Source organism: Wyeomyia smithii, chromosome 3, assembly GCF_029784165.1.
Source record: "Wyeomyia smithii strain HCP4-BCI-WySm-NY-G18 chromosome 3, ASM2978416v1, whole genome shotgun sequence".
NCBI classification, from domain to species: domain Eukaryota; kingdom Metazoa; phylum Arthropoda; class Insecta; order Diptera; family Culicidae; genus Wyeomyia; species Wyeomyia smithii.
This window is the reverse complement of record NC_073696.1, coordinates 126,628,178-126,647,501: the sequence shown is the minus strand read 5'-3', so window position 1 is coordinate 126,647,501 and position 19,324 is coordinate 126,628,178. Positions and strand designations below refer to the sequence as shown.

The 19,324-nt window shown below is 38.7% G+C and overlaps 2 protein-coding genes across 4 annotated transcripts in view; both read left to right on the top strand.

Annotated features, from left to right (window-relative positions):
• LOC129726740 (phospholipid-transporting ATPase VD) overlaps nt 1–19,324 on the top strand; it is a 90,384-nt gene that overhangs the window by 60,751 nt on the left and 10,309 nt on the right. The gene's annotated exons all lie outside the window — the stretch shown is intronic.
• On the top strand, nt 49–1,851 carry LOC129726742 (uncharacterized). The gene is made up of 3 exons (XM_055683788.1): nt 49–167; nt 224–1,495; nt 1,554–1,851. Exons 1-3 carry the CDS (start codon nt 120–122, stop codon nt 1,746–1,748), a joined length of 1,515 nt encoding a protein of 504 aa, XP_055539763.1. The 5' UTR covers nt 49–119; the 3' UTR covers nt 1,749–1,851.

The window sequence follows — 19,324 nt, the reverse complement described above, 5'->3', positions numbered from 1 at the left end:
CTTACACCGCAGCACACTTGTTCAAATCGTGAACCAACATAAGGAAACAGGCTACAAAGTAGCATCGTTCAAGTCATTTCAGCTATTGTGTGTAGTGTTTTGAAGCATTTGAAGGAAAAATGAAACTCCCACGTCATTGCAGTGTGCTTTTTGCCGTGGTTATTAAGGTATCCAAATGTAGAAAGGTATATAGAAAAGTAATACAATCTAATTAAACTTACAGTTCGTTGTAGCCGAGCCTTTTTTTGGTCTTAAGATTCAGGGAGGATTTAAGACGGAAACGGATATATCGTCTGCAGCTCAAGCAGTGCTGGCACCGTTCGCTCAACTTAAAACTAGTTTAGTAAATTTCAACAAGAGCTATCCATTTAGCACTGTAGTATTATCCGATGCAGCGGACGGTGTGAATTTTCTGTACAATGGAGTAGTAAACGAAATGGCAATTTTCACAAACAGTTTATCTGATTCTGTTCTTAACAGTCAATCTAATTCGACGTTACTTTTTATAAGCATTAAAACTGCACTACAGAATGCACAGATATACGTGAAAAACACGGTTCCAGAAACAAACAAAATTAGTGGGTTTTCCAGTAAAATAGGCGGAACCTTGATTGAGACTTATAACAATATTGGGAGCATTTTGAACGATCTGTCTGAGGATGTAAATACTTTCGAAGAAGCCATCGCGGAAATTGACGTATCGGTGGTAATAACATCTTCTTCGATATACAAAATTATCAACAAATTCCAACTTGCACACCTTATCGGTGCGTTGGAAGTTCTGCAAGTGCAGATGGATGTTGTTCGAGCTAAAATCGTCGAAAGTGTATCTGGAATTCTATCTTCCGAGAGTCTAATGAGCTCATTCACATCGAAGTTGACAGACAGTTTCGCAGCCCTAGATTCTTCATTGTCTCAAGCGTATAATGCTATCATGAAATCATCAGATTCCTTTCAACAACAGTTGTCCAACTCTCTCAACCAATTGAACAGTGCCACTAACCAGTTCAATGATAAGATAAGATCCTACACTGATGACATCATAGGAGCGAATTCGTCGATCATTGTCAATACCACTAGAGAGTTTACTGATTTCTACGTTAGTTTTCTGCACACTCTGATTCCCAACTCGGAAGAAAAATTTAATAGCGTCGCTTACATGGTAACTGATTCTGTCCAGACTGCAGCTAGTGACATCATGTTTAATTCTTACCAAATGATGAACAATGCAATACAAAATCTGCCATCGGTAATCACTTGCGCTACAAAATTTTTAACCCCACTGGAAAAAACCCTATCCGTCAGTGTACCGACATTTGGCCCCTGTCTGAATTTATTAAATTCCCAAACTATAACAAACGATGTAGTTGCAGTGTTAAATACGCTTCTTGCAGACCGTATGTTCTATGTCAACTTGTGGACAAGCACGATTTCTGGAATTACAGTAAAAAGTGACAGCAGTGTTCGCAAAGCAACAGTAATGAAACTACTATCCGTAAGATCTCGACAAAATTGGTTAGGCATTAAAAAAACATCATTTTCGACATTTTTAGAAAACTCCTTCATCTAATATTGACGTCCATCAGCCGGCCCTGGTTGACACGTTCAGCATTTTTGCGCAGATTGTATCCAATTTCAACGCACTTCAAAACCGAGTCATAATGTGTTTGACCTTAAAGAGCGTCGATATTTCTGCAATGGTCATCGCTGCATCCAACGGCTATTTTAACTGTATCAACACCATGTAAACGTGTCTAGTGGGCGGTTTCGGGTAAGGTTGTCGAGTAACGAGATTTGATATGGTTGGTATGGTACGACTAATGCATTTATTATTATGTTTGGCAGTAAACGAATCTAGTATGGAAAAGCTGATTAGCCTTTGTTTTATTTGATCGAATATCGTTAATAGCCACCAATAGAAAAGCGCTATCAGTTGAATATTTGATTTCGACAGTATCGAAACCATGTTTATGGGGATGATAAGCACATATTATAGATAGGAACGTCAAGTTTAGTTGTTGATCCGATAGCGTTTGCAAAGAAGTGCCGATTGCCACCCAAACTGGTTTGTTTCTGTACTACATTTGATTTAAAAAAATGAAGATTATTCATAATCTCACCTTTCAAATAGATATTGACGCGAAGGAATAAATGGTTGCGTTTTTTTTTTTCAATAATATTCCTCACCTATCTTTTATCAAATATAATCGTTAATCGGAATATTTGATACCTGCTACGCATACACTTGCTATTTGAAAGCCATGCCCAAAGGTTTTATATATTCATGAAGAGTATTCTTCGGATATTTGTTATGAACAAATAAGAATGGCAACCAGACCACCAAAGATGAAATCGGGATTTTTTTTTCAAAAATGTGTGAACTAAATTTAGGTGTAATTGATTGGTCATGAGGTCAGAATAAAAAAAATAAAATGGAAATATTAGTGCAACGAGCTCAGCTAAATAAAGTATTGAATGATAAAGAATCTGCGCTACTATTAGTTCTACTGATAAATTGGATATGAATTCAATGTTGGGAAAATTACTGCAAAATGAAAGTTGATTTCATCAGCCCTATCTAAAATATTCAAGTCTCTATGGAGTGTAATGATAAAAAAGGCCAGTAGAGCAGGATATACAAGTAAACAAACGTTGCGTGATGTGAGCCATTACATGCAGTGTGTTCCTGGAAACCCAGAAAAATCGGGTCGGAAAATGATTAGTAACGGATGGCTGTGCATGCAGCAATCACCGGCTGATTTATAACGTATTGGGTTCCGGAATGTCAGTGTCGATCAATAACATTCAAGTGCATTAGTACAATCACAGTCCCCGTGGAACATGTGATTGTTTTTTTTTGTTTTGTAAGCGTGAACATATTTTCGTTATTTCTCATGCTACACATGAAACAAGATTTCGTTCGTACTAACCTTCTAATCTGTTGAATGTGGTTAGATAAAATACCCTTGTGGAAATGAAATTTCTAGAATATCTCATAACATTTAAAATAATAAAAAAGCCTTGCATACAAAATACTTCATAGCAAGACTATCAGAAGTCAATAACAACGGATGGCAACGTACCTACTTTCAACAATGTCAATGGCTAATGACTGCCTACTTCTGAAACCTGCAACTTGCAGGGACGCAAACTTGATTACGGGCACCCATTCATGGCTGTAAAGCTCTGCCAATGTCAATATCAGCCGTAATTTCACTTCCGCCTTTTGCGCTATTATTGTCTGCTTTCGTCAAGAAATAAGGCTTCCACACAAACTACAAACACGCGAAACGCTTGTCAACCATTCGTCATATGTTGAGCTGTTTAGTACAAACATATTTTGATTAACTGACGCTGGTCCAGTTTGTGTCTTCGTTATACATTAATGGTCTTTCTTAGAGAATATGCGAAAGTTTTTCATAGCCTTTAATATGTAGGGTATTATTTTTGTATTTTCTGCGGGCTTAGAGTTATATTATGTAATATCATGTGCTTATTGTTATGTAATCTTCTGTGATCACGATAACTACTTTTCCATCTAACTTGATTTTTTTTCGCAAATTTTAAAATTCTCCGCCATGGACATTCCTAATTTTAGTCCACAGGCACATCCCGGGACTGCAGAAAATAATCACAAACTAAATTCAGTTGAGCGTACAGAGTCATAAAAGTACCAGAAAAACTTGACCATAAATCGTTTCATACTAGGTAGTTAATTGAAAACTTCATTCTGCAAACTGCTAATTGTCGAGCTAATGCTAAGGCAAGTCAAGCAAGCTGTGAAGATGTCTCAAGCTGGAGTGAAAAAGGTCGATTCATTCAACCCTCTCTTTACCATGGTTACTCTAAAGCACCATAGGTTTGGATGCAAAAATCCTTTAGATCCTTTACCAATCCTACTCAAAATGCATAAATATGTTCTTGAACAATCAGTATATTGTTTAAGAATAAAGTTTTGCATTTTGAGTAGCATTGGTAAATATTTCGAAAGACTTTTTGCATCCAAACCTATGATGCTCTAGAATAACCATGATAGAGATAGTGTTAAGCCGAAAAAAGCTAACGATGGTTAGAAATGTTATATTTTAATTAAACTGTTCGCAACTGGTTTGCTAATAGAATTTGCTACTAACATGAAGTGAAAACGTTACCAACAAGAATCTGGATACAAAAACTTTCTTCATGTCAACAGAGCTATTAAAATAAGATTGTAGTTTCTTCGATAATGAGGGGCAATTTTGTGAACAAGCTGAGTGGATTTTCTTGTGCAACTGGGTTTAACTCGTCAGAGCACATTTCGGAACTTCATAAAATGGTTCCGGATCGATAAAATTTGATGCTGAACCTCCAATGCCACAATGACAATATATACCTGTTTTTCAACAACAAGAAAAAGCATTTTTTTTATAAAAAATATCAATCATTAGCGAAGTTATATCCGTTTCATAGAACCCATAAAATTTTATTAGTTCAAAGTTGTACCATGTATGTGAACGATCATTTTTATTAGTATTTTGTTTTTATTGCAAACGTTCAACACAAACAAACTTGTTTAAGGATAGCATGCAAAAAAGGGCATTGAAAACTAAAACTGTACTTTTTATTATTCCAGTTATTGATATACTTGCAAGCCTCTGCAGTTTGTCAATTTCTACTTGAGCAGTTTCCTTATTCATTTTGGCCACCATATAACCAAAGCATGTGTGATTTTCGGGCAAACCATTGCCGAATAAATCCAATGGACAGTTTTTGATCGTAGTTCCTATGTTTTCCTCACGGCTTTACTGCAAACCCGTAGAACATTCGTACCATTAGTGTAACCTGGCAATTCCAATTCATTTTTCATCCAGGATTATACCAGTAACATTAAATATAATATAAAAAAGCAACCAGTTATTTCTTTAGCTTGAAGAAAGAAGCTGAAGATTATCGTCAATCAATCGATTCAAAGGAGTGCAAGAAGGATACAATAAGGGTCACAAAATCACATAGGCTAAATAACATGAAATAAATATGTTTCAAATAACATAAAATAAATATGTTTCAAATATATGACGCGAAATTATTCTTTGATAGTTGTATAATCGAAACGTCACTGTAATAATATTTAGGTTGGACTCAAATATATATCATTCGATAAAATATCATTTTAGATTCGATTATTTATAGTAGGATTTTTTTTTTCTATTTCAAATATGACTTTCTTTTCACAACTTTTGAACCACGTGCTCAATCATTATAAAATTCTTGAGTTATCCCATCACTACCGTTCATCTGAAATCAGTGTTGTTCAAATCGGTTGTGTAGTTTCTGAGATAATGAAGGTTCGTGATTTTTACATTTTGATATATTTCAGACGAAGTTACAGGCCGATTACAGTTAAATTCAAAAAAAGCAAAGCTTTGGTGCTACATTCCATATCGGAACTCGACCTTCTGTTTATTATACACAGACTTCGCAGCCAACTGTTAAGTGTACAGAACAATTGCGGGGCTAGCGCTACGACCCTACTGACATTAACAGTCTTTCCCGAGCCGAGACTCGAACCTACGACGACTGGCTTGTTAGGCCAGCATCGTACCTCGAGACCAGCTGGGAGAGTTAAATTGAATAGGTTGTTATAAGGCAGCTAGACCTTTCACTTGCCATCTCTGAGAAACATGAGTGAGATTAAATAGTCTACAGAACACGTTTCTTTCCATAACTTTTGAACCACATGTCCAATCTTTATAAAATTCGAAAGTTAAGGGTTTAGGTAGCTCGTTCATTTGAAGCCTTTTTTTTTAAATTAGTTGTGTGGTTTCCGAGATAATGGACTTTCGTGATTTTCACATTTTGATAAATAACACGCAAACTAAAAATCCGATTACAATAAAATTTAATAGGGTTTTATGGGGTAACTAGACCTTTCATTTGAGAATAATTTTATGAAAATCGGTCCAGCCATCTCTGAGAATCCGAGTGAAATTAAAAAGTTACATACACACACACACATACACATACACATACATACAGAAAATGCTCAGCTCATCGAACTGAGTCGAGTGATATATGCCATTCGGCCCTTTGGAGCACTTTCATACCTTCGGTTTTGCCAGTGATTGCTATACCTTTCTAGAAGAAAGGCAAAAAGGGCAAAGGGGTTTACCTAAAAATGTTATTGAATATTACACATTGTTAGCTTAACATTGATGCTTGTTTGAACTTGGAAAAATAGAAAATAAAACAGTGATGATTTTCTAGAATTTTGATTTATGAGGGGACCTTAATCAATAGCCAGAATACTCGAACACTTCACCTCTCTCTAAACATCCGAAAAAAAATATTTCGAAAATTCATAATTTTTCAACTTTCCAGAGTAGGCCCCCCCCCCCCCCCTTATGTCAAAACTCGGGACATCAAGTTTTGAGATTGTCTCCTACGCCGAGTAGCTAATGAAAAATATTCCTAGCATCTAAACGTATTGTTTGATTGGTAGAACGTTTGCGGTAAAAAAATGGACAAAAATTGACGATTTTTTATGGGTTTACCTTTAATCGCTCCGACGAAACTACTCATGCAACAAACTCATGGTAACCCATGAGTTAGCAAAAAAAAATTTAATGACTCTATCAGTCAAACTCTAACTGTGATGGCTAAAAAAATGAAGCTACTCCGTTCAGAAGTGTGCGCGTTCAAAGAACGGTAACGGAACGCCGCGTCAAAAACGGACATCGTGCGGCACTATGTGGACGCCGGGTATGCCTGTTCCGACATCTACAACATCTTGACACTATTGGACAACGATCAGAGCATCGAAAGAAAGCTCGGTTCCGGACGGCCAACGACCCTGAGCGACAAGAAGCTTCAAAGGATGCTGAAGAGGAAGACCGAGAGAAAAGTGGCTAAATCGCTGCGTGAACTTGGCCGGAAGGTTGGTGCATGCGGTAAAGCAGTGAAAAAGCATCTGGAGAACACGGACACACATGTCAGGAAGCGGCAGTCCCATCCACTGGTCTGGGAGCTGCAGGCAATGACGCAGCGACAGCGGTTGAATAAGATGGTCAAGTCGATTTTCCCGGCGAATCGCGACGTGGCAGTGGTAATGGACGACGAGACCTATCTCACCCTTGATGGCAACGACTGGCAGTGTACTTCGTATTTCACTTCTCCCACGAAGGAAGTCAGCTCCGAGGTGAAATTTATTTCACACACCAAGATCCGCAAGAAGTTGCAGCCCCGGCTGAAAATCAGCGAGAAGGTGATGTCAAAGCCGCTCTTCTTTCGCTGCCAGAAGTTGCGTCGTTCGTCAAGAATTACCAAAAGGGCAAAGGCACGGTGTTCTGGCCAGATTTGGCGTCGGCCCACTACTCGAAGCGATCGTTGGAGGAGATGGAGCGGCTGAATATCGATGTGGTACCGAAGTCGGCGAATCCGCCCAACCTCCCCCAGCTGCTTCCCATCGAGAATTTCTGGGCAACCTTGAAGCGCAAGATCAATTCCAACCATTTTGTAGCGAAAACGAAAGAGGAATTAATAAAAAAAACGAAAAAAGAGCTTAAAAACACGCATGTTTTCGTCCGCCATGGCGAATGTTCCCGTTAACTGCCAGAAGGCCGCACGCAAGGACGTAATATTTTTTTGCGAGGAAGCTAACATGATTACTTTCCATGGGAAATTTATCCAACTCAATTAGGGTAACGGGGGTATTTTGGCCCACATGCATATTTTGACCCACCCGGTAACATTTTACGCATTTTATCTGATTAATTCAATGAATATTAGAAAACTATGCATGCAACATTGAATAACACACCTAAGAATCATACTACACTATAATTTTCGGCGAAAAACTGGCTCTAGGTAGTGTTATTTGGGAATTAGTTCATACATATTCAAAGTCATGGCTGCGTCAACCCAATGTCAAGAGGAAGTGGTAATATACAAGTCAACGTCCGGAAGCTATTGTAACAAATATGTATGCTTTTGAAACAATTCGTTGTTGTAAAAACACCAATAAAATGTCATAGAAATAGTTTGTATACTCTAATATGTTGGAAAAAGTTGAAAAAGTAATTAAACGCATGGCCGAAATATGTTTGCCTCTTTCTGAAGCAAACATATTTTCGTCATGCCAAGTTTTGACATCTCCCTTGATTACCGTTCGGCCGTTGCACGTGAACAAAGAAGCAGCTTGTGACAATTTACAGGTAATTACTTCTTAATTTATGATTCGTTGTTTTGCTTTCGTCTCGATTAGACGCAAATTGTTCATCTCCGTTTGAGTTCGCAAAATAACAATACACGAGTTATCGTACGGGTGTTTTTTTTGTCGATTAGTTCTTGTGCTGCGCGATAACAATAGCCGGCAGTTTATCGGCAGAAACATCTTCTGCACACTGGTAGGGGCAGGCTACCCCGCCAGTGATCTGATACGCAGCTGATATATCAGCAAGAATAATTCTCCCGCACCGCTGTTACCCCGCTAGCAGCACGGACCACCATACGATCGAGCGAGTGGAAGTCAACTACAAGTGGCATCTACAAGGTCGCGTGTAGGATACGGCCACTGTGTCACAACACGAAGCTGGATCGTCATTGTTTGTTCTGCGGAGACGCTCGAATAATCCTACTATCAGCCGTGAGGTCGTGACTTAGACGTTCGGTGAAGTATTCACTTTAGAATTTTTATCGTTATTATTAATATTATTATTATTATTGTTATTATTATTATTATTATTATTATTATTATTATTATTATTATTATTATTATTATTACTATTGTTATTAGTATTAGTATTACTGCAATTTTTTTATTTTGATCCACTGTAGTTTGAAAAATTGTTTTTAAAATTTAATAGCAACTACTTGACCCCCCCCCCACATTCGAATATTTATCGTTTGTGTGCGGTAGAGCGTAACGCTCCTGCAAAATGGACGACATGCAGGTGCAACTATTCCTGGATGTGGAAACAAATGGGGAAGAGATTGAGATCTCCCCCATCAATTCCCCTCTACCTTCCCCGCTACCTAGCCCCGTACCAAGGGTACCGGCAACACGGGTGAAAGCTTACCCAGATGCTTCGAAAGGTCCGTTCGTAGTTTACTTCAGGCCCATAAAGAAGCCTCTAAATATTATTCAAATCGGCAAGGACCTGGCAAAACAGTTTTCGGACGTAACCGAAATTACGAAGGTTAGACCGAACAAACTGCGAGTTGTTGTGAGTAGCTTGAAGCAAGCAAACGCAATTGCTAGCTACGAGCTCCTCACGAGAGAGTACCGCGTGTACATCCCTGCCAAGGACGTGGAGATCGACGGTGTGGTTACCGAAGGAAGCCTCACGGTCGATGACATTTTGCGTCACGGGGTTGGCTGCTTCAAGAACCCCCTGATTCAAGATGTAAAGATACTGGATGTCAAGCAATTGCATTCAGTATCCATCGAAGAAGGGAAGAAGAAATTCCCTTCGGATTCCTTCCGTGTAACATTCGCCGGATCCGCACTGCCGAACTACATCTCTTTGGACAGGGTTCGTCTGCCTGTACGCCTGTTCGTACCGCGGGTCATGCATTGCCAAAACTGCAAGCAGTTAGGTCATACAGCCACCTACTGCTGCAACAAGGCACGCTGCAGCAAGTGCGGAGGCAATCATGCTGAAACCGCTTGCAGTGAGGATACTGAAAAGTGTCTTTACTGCGAGGGAACTCGGCATGACCTTTCGGCGTGTCCCGCGTACAAACAGCGCGAGGAAAAAATTAAGCGTTCCCTCAAGGAACGATCAAAGCGCTCTTTCGCAGAAATGCTGAAGAGTGCTGAGCCACCCTCGACAGGAAACATCTTTTCCTTTTTGCCAACCGATGAGGGTACATCTGACGATCCCGTCGAAGGGTGTTCTTATGCCATGCCAGAAGGATCTAGGAAGAGGAGAATGATCAACTCTCCTAATCTTTCTCGCAAAGGTCGCAAGATAACCCCTAGCGGAACGACCAATAAACCAACACAAAAAGGAAGCGGTGAGGAAAAACCGAAGCAAGTACCTCCCGGTTTTAATTTTAAATCAAACCAGGAGTACCCACCGCTTCCTGGGGCACCAAAAACCCCTCGTGCACCCATTTCTCGATCAGAAGATAAAAAAGAAACAGGGTTCATAAAATTTTCTGATATTGTGGTCTGGATATTTAAAACATTCAACATACCAGATCCCCTACAAAATATTCTTCTTGCCCTTCATCCTACAGTGAAAACCTTTTTGAAGCAACTTGGCCCCTCATTTCAGCTATCATATCTTTCGATGACTAATACGGCGAAAGAGGTTAGGAATTTTATCACTGTATTACAGTGGAATTGCAGAAGTATCATCCCCAAATTCGATCTATTTTCTAATTTAATAAATACATACAATTGTGACGCATTTGCGCTCTGTGAAACCTTTCTCAATTCAAACGATCAACTAAATTTCCACGATTTTAACATTATTCGTCGAGATCGAGACTCACACGGTGGAGGGGTACTTTTAGGGATTAAAAAGTGCTATTCCTTCTTCCGAATCGACCTCCCCTCGATCTCGCATATTGAAGTCGTCGCATATTGAAGACCTATGCCTTGTTTCGTTATATATCCCTCCATCCGCGCGGATTGAACAGAGGCATCTCACTGATATAGCGTTGCTTCCCGCGCCTTTTTTGATATTGGGAGATTTTAATTCTCACTGTTCGCTATGGGGGTCGCTGTACGACGACAACCGATCTTCTTTAATCTGTAACTTGATCGACGACTTCAATATGACAGTTTTGAATACTGGGGAAGCGACACGTGTACCTAATGCTCCAGCACGTGAAAACGTGCTTGACCTATCCCTCTGCTCGACATCACTAGCGCTAGATTGCCAGTGGAAAGTAATCAACGATCCCCACGGTAGTGATCATCTTCCAATCGTTATATCAATTGCTAATGGTTCAACTCCCCCGAACCCAATCAATATTTCCTACGACCTTACACGTAATATTGATTGGAAGTGTTATGAGTCTATTATAGCGCAATCTATCGAGACTCACGAGGAACTTCCTCCGGAGGAAGAATACGCGTTCTTAGCTGGCTTGATAATCGACGCCGCGACTCAAGCTCAGACGAAACCGATACCCGGGGTGACGATTAGACAGCGCCCTCCCAACAAATGGTGGGACAAAGTGTGTTCTGAGCTGTACGCGCGAAGGTCCGCGGCGTATAAGGACTACCGGGAGTACGGCACTGTCAACCTGCTTCGAAAGTACGAGGCACTGGGCAGGCAGATGAAGAGCTTAGTAAAGGCGAAAAAACGCGGGTACTGGCGGCGGTTCGTAAACGCGTTGTCGAGGGAAACAGCTATGAGCACTCTTTGGGATACCGCCAGGTGCATGCGGAACCGTGACGTTTCGAATGAAAGTGAGGAGTATTCAGATCGCTGGATACTCGATTTTGCCAAAAAGGTCTGTCCGGACTCTGTACCGGAACAGAAAACCTTTCGCGACGCGTTATTAGTAACTACGGAAGAGCCTCCATTTTCGATGTTGGAATTTTCAATGGCTCTCCTGTCGTGCAACAATAAGGCTCCAGGGTTAGATAGAATAAAATTCAACCTGTTGAAGAATCTACCCGACTTTGCAAAAAGACGCTTGTTGAATTTGTTCAACAAGTTTCTTGAGCTAAATATTGTTCCGCATGACTGGAGGGAGGTAAAAGTCATTGCTATTCGGAAACCCGGGAAACCTGCCTCTGATCACAATTCATATAGGCCGATTGCGATGCTCTCTTGCCTCCGGAAATTAATGGAGAAAATGATCCTCTTACGGTTAGACAAATGGGTCGAAACAAACGGGTTACTTTCAGATACTCAATTTGGCTTTCGCCGGGGCAAAGAGACGAACGATTGCCTAGCGTTGCTTTCTACTGAAATTCAACTAGCCTTTGCTCGAAAAGAGCAAATGGCTTCTGCGTTCATGGATATTAAGGGGGATTTTGACTCTGTCTCTGTAGAAGTTTTAAGCGCGAAACTTCATTCGCAGGGACTTTCACCAAATTTGAATAACTTTTTGCTCAATTTGTTGTCAGAAAAGCATATGTATTTCTCACATGGCGATTCGACAACTTCCCGAATTAGTTACATGGGCCTCCCCCAGGGCTCATGTTTAAGTCCTCTCTTATATAATTTTTACGTCAATGACATCGATGAATGTCTTGCAAATTCATGCACGCTAAGGCAACTTGCAGACGATAGCGTTGTATCCATTACTGGTAGCGAGGCTAGCGATCTGCAAGGACCATTGCAAGATACCTTAGACAATTTGTCTGAATGGGCTCTTAAGCTGGGTATCGAATTCTCTCCGGAGAAAACTGAGCTGGTCGTTTTTTCTAGGAAGCATAACCCAGCTCAGCTGCAGCTCCTACTAACGGGTAAAACGATCTCTCAGGTTTTAGTCGCTAAATATCTCGGGGTCTGGTTCGACTCTAAATGCACCTGGGCTTGTCATATTAGGTATCTGACACAAAAATGCCAACAGAGGATTAATTTTCTTCGTACGATTACCGGAACTTGGTGGGGTGCTCACCCAGGAGACCTTCTAAGGTTATACCAAACAACGATATTGTCAGTTCTTGAGTACGGCTGTTTCTGCTTTCGCTCCGCCGCGAACACACACATTATAAAATTAGAGAGAATACAATATCGTTGTTTGCGTATTGCCTTGGGTTGCATGCAGTCGACCCATACGATGAGTCTTGAAGTGTTAGCAGGTATTCTTCCGTTGATACATCGTTTTTGGAATCTCTCTTGACGGTTGCTAATTCGATGCACAGTTATGAACCCATTAGTAATTGAAAATTTCGAGAGGTTGGTCGACCTTCAATCTCAATCCAGATTTATGACTTCATATTTTGACTATATGGCTCAAGATATTAATCCTTCTTCATACGATTCCTCCAATGTCGCACTTTTAGATACTTCTAATAATGCTATATTCTTCGACATCACCATTTAACAAGACATTTCTGGTATCCCGGATCAATTGCGACCCCAAGAGATCCCTAAGATTTTTTCCAATAAGTTTAAACATGTTAGTTATGATAAAAGGTTTTACACTGACGGATCCTATCTAGATGAGTCCACTGGCTTCGGTGTTTTCCACGAAAATTTTACCGCCTCCTACAAACTCGGTGCTTCTGCTTTCGTGTACGTCGCAGAACTTGCTGCTATTCAGTACTCTCTTGGAATCATCGAAACCCTACCCATAGACCACTACTTCATCTTCACAGATAGTCTCAGTGCCATTGAGGCTCTGCGATCAATGAAGCCTGTGAAGCACACCCCGTATTTCCTGGGGAAAATACGGCGGTTTTTAAGTGCTTTAACAGATAAAAACTACCGGGTTACCTTAGCGTGGGTCCCTTCTCATTGCTCGATTCCGGGTAACGAAAAGGCTGACTCTTTAGCTAAGGTGGGTGCTATTGATGGCGATATTTATGAAAGACCAATTGCTTATGATGAATTTTATAGCATTTTGCGTCAGAGAACACTCAACAGTTGGCAATCATCATGGAACTCAGATGAACTGGGACGGTGGCTACATTCCATTTTTCCTAAGGTATCGACGAAAGCATGGTTCAAGGGGTTGGATGTAGGTCGGGACTTCATTCGCGTGATGTCCAGACTTATGTCCAATCACTACACGTTAAACACGCATCTCTTTCGTATAGGGCTTGTAGACAGTAATCACTGCGTTTGTGGCGATGGCTACCATGACATCGAGCATGTTGTTTGGTCGTGTACCGAATACTGTGGTTTTAGGTCTGAGCTTATAGATTCCCTTCGGGCCCGAGGAAAACAACCGAACGTACCCGTTAGAGACATTCTTGGAAGCGGTGATCTCCAGTACTTGACACAGCTATACGGGTTTATAAAAAATGCTGGCATAAAATTTGATTTCTTTTATCTATTTGCTAGAATACAATTTCTGTCACAAACTGAAAGAGAATGATACACCCGGCTGGAGACACTAAAACGAAGACTCGGCATCTCTATGTTTACGCAGACACCTCAGACCAAAACTGCTCAAATAGAACATCACTGGTTAGCCACGTACAAATGAATACATTCTGTAATATAAAATAGCTAAAAACAAAATTGTAACACCCCTCCTCTCACCTTAAATCCCCACTAGCTCGTAGTCGGCCGCGAGAATAAAAAAAGGCCTCCCTCTTTTCCCTGCTAATTTAGAATTTAAAAAAAAATGTACTTGGCTCAGTTAAACATAAATTGTATCGTGCCGTGTCAAATAAACTATTTTAAAGAAAAACAAACTTCTTAATTTATCACAATTAACAATATGAACTTGGATGAGAATGCCTGTCAAACCGCTATAAGCCAAATCATTTCATTTTTAGATGCCTAAAATTTACAAAAATTCACAGCTGAAGGATGTTCACCTCAAACCCACTATTTTTGCTTTAAAAATACCGATGATGATTTTAAACATAATTAGTCCGAACTATTTCCATATACGTCTGTAGATATAAAGGTGGGCCAAAGTAAAAATTTGGTGGACCAAAATATGTTTTTAGTACTTCGTAGAATTTTTGATATTTCTAGGATATTTTTCAATATATTGCATTGTTGAACGGTGTATATTAAAATAGACACTTAGCTTTTAACAATGGTATTATAGAGTAGGTATTTATGTTGAAAAATTGTGTTTGTTTTTAATGAACAGTGCGAACACTTCCCAAAGCTGGCCAAAATACCCCCGTTACCCTATCTGTCTTAGTTTTTTTTTTTCATCACTCAATCAATCGAATCTGAAAAAAGTCCATTTTTTACCGCAAACGTTAGTATCTTCAGTTGTACAGAATAATTTTGTCTTATGACTAGATAATCATAAAGACTTAGCTAACCTTTTGTAGTTTTCATAAAAAAATCAGCTTTTTGAACAACAAGCTTTTTTAAATAATTAATTATTATTTATTTTGCATTTTTTCCTAGGATTTTTTTGCACGGTGTACTGTTTTTTTCGGAAAGACTAAATAATTATCTACAACTTTGCCGAAAGTGTCACACCGATCAAAATAATCGTTCTGGTTCTGATAACATTTATAAAATGGCACCATAGACCTCAACCAAACATGAGCAATTCTTCATATGTTGCGTAGTGAACGTTCAGGAGCATTTTTGCCTGGGAAACAAGTCCCGCAAACATTTTTAAAAACAAGCCCCATCTTCTTCAACAGCTTTTTTCCTTGTTCAAAAAAATCTAACAATTTACGTTGGAATGTTTGTCCTTGAACCTTCATACATATTGCTTCATACGTGATGCATGATGGCCAACCTGTTTGATATACGATTTGATTGATAATAGTACCAACAAAAAAAGGTTCCATTTTTGCACCTATGGCGTTCTCGTGAATGTTTTAACAACAGCTGTTGTTTCTTTCAATTAATAAGTAGATTTTTTTCACACTGTCTGTATCCAACATCCTAAAGTTTCCTATTTAATATGTATCATTATTGAGTTACGATTCTTTCAAAACAAATGTGTGAATATTCAATTTTTCCCCTGTGCTCTGATGCCAGTTATGAAAAAAGGACTTCTTTCTGACGGAATTACAACAGGTATTCCCCTCTCTTGTAAAACATATTTACCAGTCACACCACTGCTGGTGTTCACTATAATCATCTATAATTATAAGTTATCACTAATGGCGCACCACGTGTTAGAAAAGTTTATTTGCAGTTAAACCTTTCACAATACTTTGAACTGCTAAAACCCAGTGTTGTTTAGTTTGTGAGCGGTATTCTATCGAATGAAGGAACTTGCCTGATATGACGAACGAAATGAATAATGAACTAAATTATTATACATACCTATTAAAAATAAAATAAACAAACAAGTTGGAACAGATTTTAGTAAGTTTATATGCAATTTGTATTTTTATTTTTATTGTAAAATTTCGGATCATGATTATGAACCATTGTCGCACACGCGTTTCAAGCAAAATCATCTTAAATATATAACAATGTCCAGACATTTTTCAGCAGATCAATTTAAATGCTTTATGCTAAAATCTACCTTTTCGTTGTACAAACTATAGCTCCTATAGTGCTCAGCTTGCTTAGCTTTCACAGAGCGTTCAACAAAGTTTCGTACGTGTTTGATTTTCATTTATCTATTGAAGTATTATGCTTATCCATACATTACACTATAAATTTCAAAACTCTGCTAATACCTTTCAAGTGTAAAGATTGAAAAAAAGTCTAATTAACAATGAGAATCTGACCAGATATTGTAAACAACGTATTCAAACACTGATAAATTTTTAAGATTGCCTAACTGGAAACCAGATTGTATAATCTTGTTGTCAATCAAGGATGAACTATCTGCGAGTTGGTTGAAGGTATTCATATATGCCTAGTTCACAAGAAGAGTTTTCCACCGATTCGATTATAATAATTATTAAGACATAACGCACCTCAATTTCGCACATAAAGTTCTCTAACGCTTCCTGGTGGTTAATTTTTTGGCAATCATGTTTTCTTTATCATGAGCTTCTTGAAATATTTTGATTTTATCACTATAAATGGTCTACCACATCCTAACGATTGTTTTTAAAAGCAAGACGACGATTTTTTTGAAAATTATTTCAAAACCGTGTTTGTAATCCTCAGACCAATATTATAGGTGGGTACGGACTGTATTCAAATATCAACATGTGATTATCGTGTTGCTTCCAGAACAATTTCAGCAAAAGACTCGGCATCGATTGATTCATATAATCTTAAAAGAAAAACTGTTTGCCTAGTGCATATGAAGCAGGCTACAATCAGGCCGGCAAGTTTACCGGCTAAATTGAAGTAGTAACCCGATCAGAAGAGCATAACTAAAAAATTACAAAATTCTATCAACGTGAAATACAAATAACATATTTTGATACAATTTTGTAATTTTCCACATAATTTTAATAACAAAATTGAATCTGAATGAGTTACAATAACAAAACGTGAAATGAAGTAGTTCTGAAACAAGTCTAACTAATTTTTCGTTTTTATCAAAACCTGTTGTTTCCAACAATGTTTGTTATTAAATTGTTCTATATACTATCTTATTTTGTTAGAAAGCTGATATATTAGTAACAAATTTTGATATGTGTTTGATACTAGTAGAATCATTTCTGTTATAATTTCTGTTATTTTAACACCTAACGGGACCAAATTAAAAACACAGCCTGTAAGGGTTTTCCCGTAACAAACTAACAACTTCTGTTACATTTTTGTTTTTTCTTTCTGATCGGGAAGGCACAGCTTTTATCGCGATTATTTGTTTACACTGGGTGATGGAATGCAATAACCCACTGACGACTGAGCGCATACGGCAATAAGGAAACTCGCCCGACAGAGTCCTACTGCCTGACTGACCGACTAATGCAACAACAATATCGTACTAGCCTATCGCATGAATGGCTTGCATGCAAAAATGGCAAAATGGACAGTTTGAGGGGCAATCATCCGTCCAGTGTGCATTGAAAGGTGTTCCCTGGTCATTGGTATGTTTCAGAACGGTAAGGCAAGGTAATGGCGACTCATCGATTTTTAGATTCGTATAGTTAATCGCAACTATTATTCATAGTAAACACCAACCGGTTTTGCAATTTGTCTCTGTCGAGAAAGAATGCTTTAGTTTGAAGTGTCTTATTTTGTTCCAGTTTTAGCCAAGCTAGCTCCAACTATTCATACTTTATCTCTAAATGTCGTCGTCATAAGAGTGAAGATTTAGAATTATTGAATTATCCGGAACTGACAAATAGGAAAGTTGTTTGTGAATATATCAAGTTATAATTGGAATCATGTTTTATCTATTTTGAACGTATGTGTTTGAGTGAAAAGGGTTCAGTTGCTAATAATTCAATTGTGCATGTAAACCTTGCTTTTTCTAAAGATTGAATGAGTCGCTCGCGAAAACAAATTTGTGCAGTTTTCTTTTCTTTATATGGTCAGCGTGCGACCAGACCGAACCAAACGCCATTTTTTTTAAATTGAGTTATTAACACCAATTCATGTGAAAATTAATAATCTATCTTGAAAAAAAGAAACAGTTCATAATGATATTATAAAAAAAATCTCTGTAGCAGCATGCAGAAACTATACAAGGTGGTTAAACTCGTTTTCATTCGGGTGCAGACGCTGCAGAAACTGTGCAGTTCTGTTGTAGCTACGATTCAGAAACGAAATCGACGTTATACTTTCAGGCTTTGATTGTTTTGGTAACGATCACTAGAAACCGCATTCTTATCTTACTCAAACGAGTACATCGGAAAACAAATGTTATGTTACAGTAAATGATTTTAATAGAAGGTCTAGAGCTGACAACGATTGAACAATAGCACTGCCATTATTAAAATAAATTTAAAGAATATGAAGTAATCAATAATAATAAACTATGGTACCGTCAGCCGGGGTGAGATTGAGCCATCTAACCCGTGACTTGCAGCCATCTCTTTCGGGTCAGGAGACTAGCCTTTCTTGGTAAAGTATTCGAGGAAACTAATTCAAAAAAGATTCATCTTATAATCGCCATGGGATGGTTGACAAATGGGTTTGTATAGCACAATCTCACCCCCACTGGCACAATCTCTCCAGCTCACGGTATCTTTTATTGAATCATTCGTGTTCTCGGAACCGCAAAAAAATCGACCAGTTTTGATGGTAGCTGATAAGCATGCTCAAACCGATATCTCCGAAAATAATCGACAATATAGTTTGAACGCGAGTACAAGGTGATGTCGAATCAGTCGGTTTTGTACTATCTTTGCACATGTAGAATATCTGAATGAATTGCTTTTCCAGGAATGTGGTCGCACTTGACAGAACATTGACTGAGTATTGAAGGAAAATTGTAATTAATAAGCAAACGTACTAACTTTGCCGCAACAACGGCGATAATGCCGCTTGCTTCCTGCCTCAAACGAGTGTTTTCAACGTCGTTTTGCTACCTTCAACAATGATAACAGGAAATTCTAGCAAGATAATAGGAATTCTAGCAAGATAATAGGAATTCTAGCAAGATAATAGAAATTTTGTCAATATTGCAGTAATGAATACTTTGACATGCCAAATCTTATTTGATTGCTATAAAGGTTGATGGTTTCTATTGTACGATTTTTTTGCATTTGAGCAACTACTATTACAGATTAAAGACCCGACCCGTATCCGTCGGATTCGGGTTTGAAAATTTTTGAGAGAGTCGAGTACGTGTCGGGTTTGGGTTAGGTTGAAGAAAAAATCGGGTTCGGGTTTGGAAATGTCGGGTTCAAGTCGGGTTTAGA